The following is a 2,452-nucleotide window of genomic DNA, read 5'->3' on the forward strand; positions in this document are numbered from 1 at the left end:
GGGGCCCTCCCCGGGCTGCAGGGGGGTCTGTGCTCCCTTGTAACCCCATGTGCAGGGGCACAGCCTGCCCTCACCACGGGCTGAGGGGAACCTCCTCCCCACCCACCTCCTCCCCCTCATTTCCTCACTGACATAGGTGTGTACCTTGTTGTCTCACTCAAATCCCACTCCATTCTCCTTCTACTTCTCACTCCACTATTTCTGATGCTGGTGCTTGTTCTCTTCTGTTTTTCTCTCTGCAGTAGGTTAATTACAGAGTCATTAGTTGGCTGGCTGTGGCCAGAGTGGCCCTGGGTGCTGGGGGGAAGCTTCTAGCAGCTTCTCAAAGGAGCCACCTCTGTAGACCCTCCCCACTACCAAAGCCCCCCACACAGCACTGTCTTACCAGGAGTAAAGAACTGAATTTTCTTTGGATGTTTTTCACAGCTCAGGCTCATTAAACTATATGTACAAAATGAAGGAGGGTTAACTGTTACTAACTTTCCAAGATACAACTGTGAAATGAAACTCATTCACCTTTGAGTAAAAGCTTGTGCAGAAATACATGATATAAAATAGGACTTCGGGTTTATTCTTATTTGGTGGGCTGAGCTTGCCCCCTTTTTTTTTTATAGCTTTGATGTCTTTGCTTTTTTCTTCTCAGGCTTGGTGAATGCTTTTTGTAAATACTGTGTGTTTGTCTCATAGTCATGCATCTCAGTATATGACCTAGATGATGCATATCAAAGACAACACAAACAGGCATAATGCAATATAAATTCCACTGGCAGAAACTGAAGTCATTTACAATTTACTCCCCTTTGCATAGTTCAAAAATGATACCTTGAGTTTTTGATCTGAAAGTGAAAAATGATGAATGTTTTAGTATGAAGAAATATTACTAATGATAGAATAAATTCCTCTGTCTTTTAGGGCATTTTGCTTTTTTGAACTTTAATTACTTAGGTTATGTTTCAATATTAATCCTTGCATTGGAAAGACAATTGTTCATATGACCAGCCAGCTAGAGAAGCACCTGATAATTAAAAGGTCTCTCTGGTACTTGTGCTAATGCCTTGCAGTCATTGTCAGAAGAGAAAAACAAGTAATGAGGCCTGTTAACTTGTCAAGTTTCCTCAACCTTAACCAGAAGGAATTTTTTAATGTTTTATTTTGACTTCATTACATTACCCTAAATGGCTTCCCTTGAAGTATGTTTTCTTCAGCTGAGGCATAGTGTTTTCTGTTCTGCTTTGTATTTTAATTGCAGCTATAATGCTTTTTGTGGTTTAAGGCTAACACTTCAAATGAGATGTCTGAATTGTTGTATACAAGTGTATCAAGATCAGCAGTTGATTTCCTTGAACATTTTATCTCCAGAAAAAACTTTCAGGTCATCCCAACATCGTCCAGTTTTGCTCTGCTGCATCTATAGGAAAAGAAGAATCAGACACAGGACAGGGAGAGTTTCTTTTGCTTACAGAGCTGTGTAGAGGTAAACTTCTGTTTCTTTTCCCAGCTGTTTGCATTGCTTCTGACGGCTGTTTTGCACAGGTTGCTTCACAGCTTAGAAGGTTTGAAAGCCTCTTAAAGATCACATAGTTCAGTGAAGCTAGAGTTTAACCTCATCTCTTATAAGGGTCATGTTCTGTGACACTACAGTTCAACCTAATTTTAAATATGGGATAATCATTAAATTATTTGTTTGAGACTCATCAGGGGAAGGAAGAGGTGAAATAGTTCCTTAAAGCACCGTTTCCTTTGGCACCACAGTTAGTGTGGATTTGCCATTTTCAGAATATCCACCTAGTATTACAAATCAAGACTGTAAATCTTCCTTGATGAGTAGTTGTCTATTCATGCCAGGCTTTCAGAATTTGTGGTGTTCTGTGTGTGCTTATGTGATTTTTTTTTTTCTGACTTCCTGCAGGACAGCTGGTGGAATTCTTAAAGAAAGCTGAATCCAAAGGACCTATCTCCTGCGACACAGTTTTGAAGATCTTTTATCAGACTTGTAGAGCAGTGCAGCATATGCATAAACAAAAGCCTCCTATTATCCATAGAGATTTAAAGGTGTGTTAGTGTTTAAATAAAGGCTTAATTTTTAAACAGCAAAGGAGCCTGTTAGGCCGAATCAGTGTTAAGACTGCTGATCAAATATAGTAGACAGTCTTGAGCATAATAGAGCTTACGTGTGTTGCCATGCCAAGACTGCTGCATGTCAGTGAAGTTGAAATGTTTGCATCTCTTCAAACATCTTTTCCTTGTGCTACTACAGAAAAGCAGTATATTGTGGTTTGCTGATTTAGTCTTGAATTAGTTTGCTTTTGATCAAATAACTATTTATGACTTGTGAATTGCAGTTCTGACTGAGCAGGTTTTCTAGATAAAGGAGGCAAAACTGTGAAGGAGAAGAGAAGGTAATGTTGGATTTTCTGTGAAAGATGACATAGAATCATAGAATGTTTAGGGT

At 39.4% G+C, this 2,452-nt stretch overlaps 1 protein-coding gene across 1 annotated transcript in view; it reads left to right on the plus strand.

Annotated features, from left to right (window-relative positions):
• LOC104507059 (cyclin-G-associated kinase-like) overlaps nt 1-2,052 on the plus strand; it is a gene marked incomplete at both ends in the record, with an annotated part of 4,988 nt that extends 2,936 nt beyond the window's left edge. The window contains 2 exons of the mRNA XM_010148219.1: nt 1,360-1,474; nt 1,910-2,052. Of these exons, the coding sequence (XP_010146521.1) occupies nt 1,360-1,474; nt 1,910-2,052 (258 nt within the window). The remainder of the gene's footprint in view (nt 1-1,359; nt 1,475-1,909) is intronic.
• Between the last annotated feature and the right edge of the window lie 400 nt (nt 2,053-2,452).

This window comes from Eurypyga helias, unplaced genomic scaffold (genome assembly GCF_000690775.1).
Source record: "Eurypyga helias isolate BGI_N326 unplaced genomic scaffold, ASM69077v1 scaffold26083, whole genome shotgun sequence".
Taxonomy (NCBI): Eukaryota; Metazoa; Chordata; class Aves; order Eurypygiformes; family Eurypygidae; genus Eurypyga; species Eurypyga helias.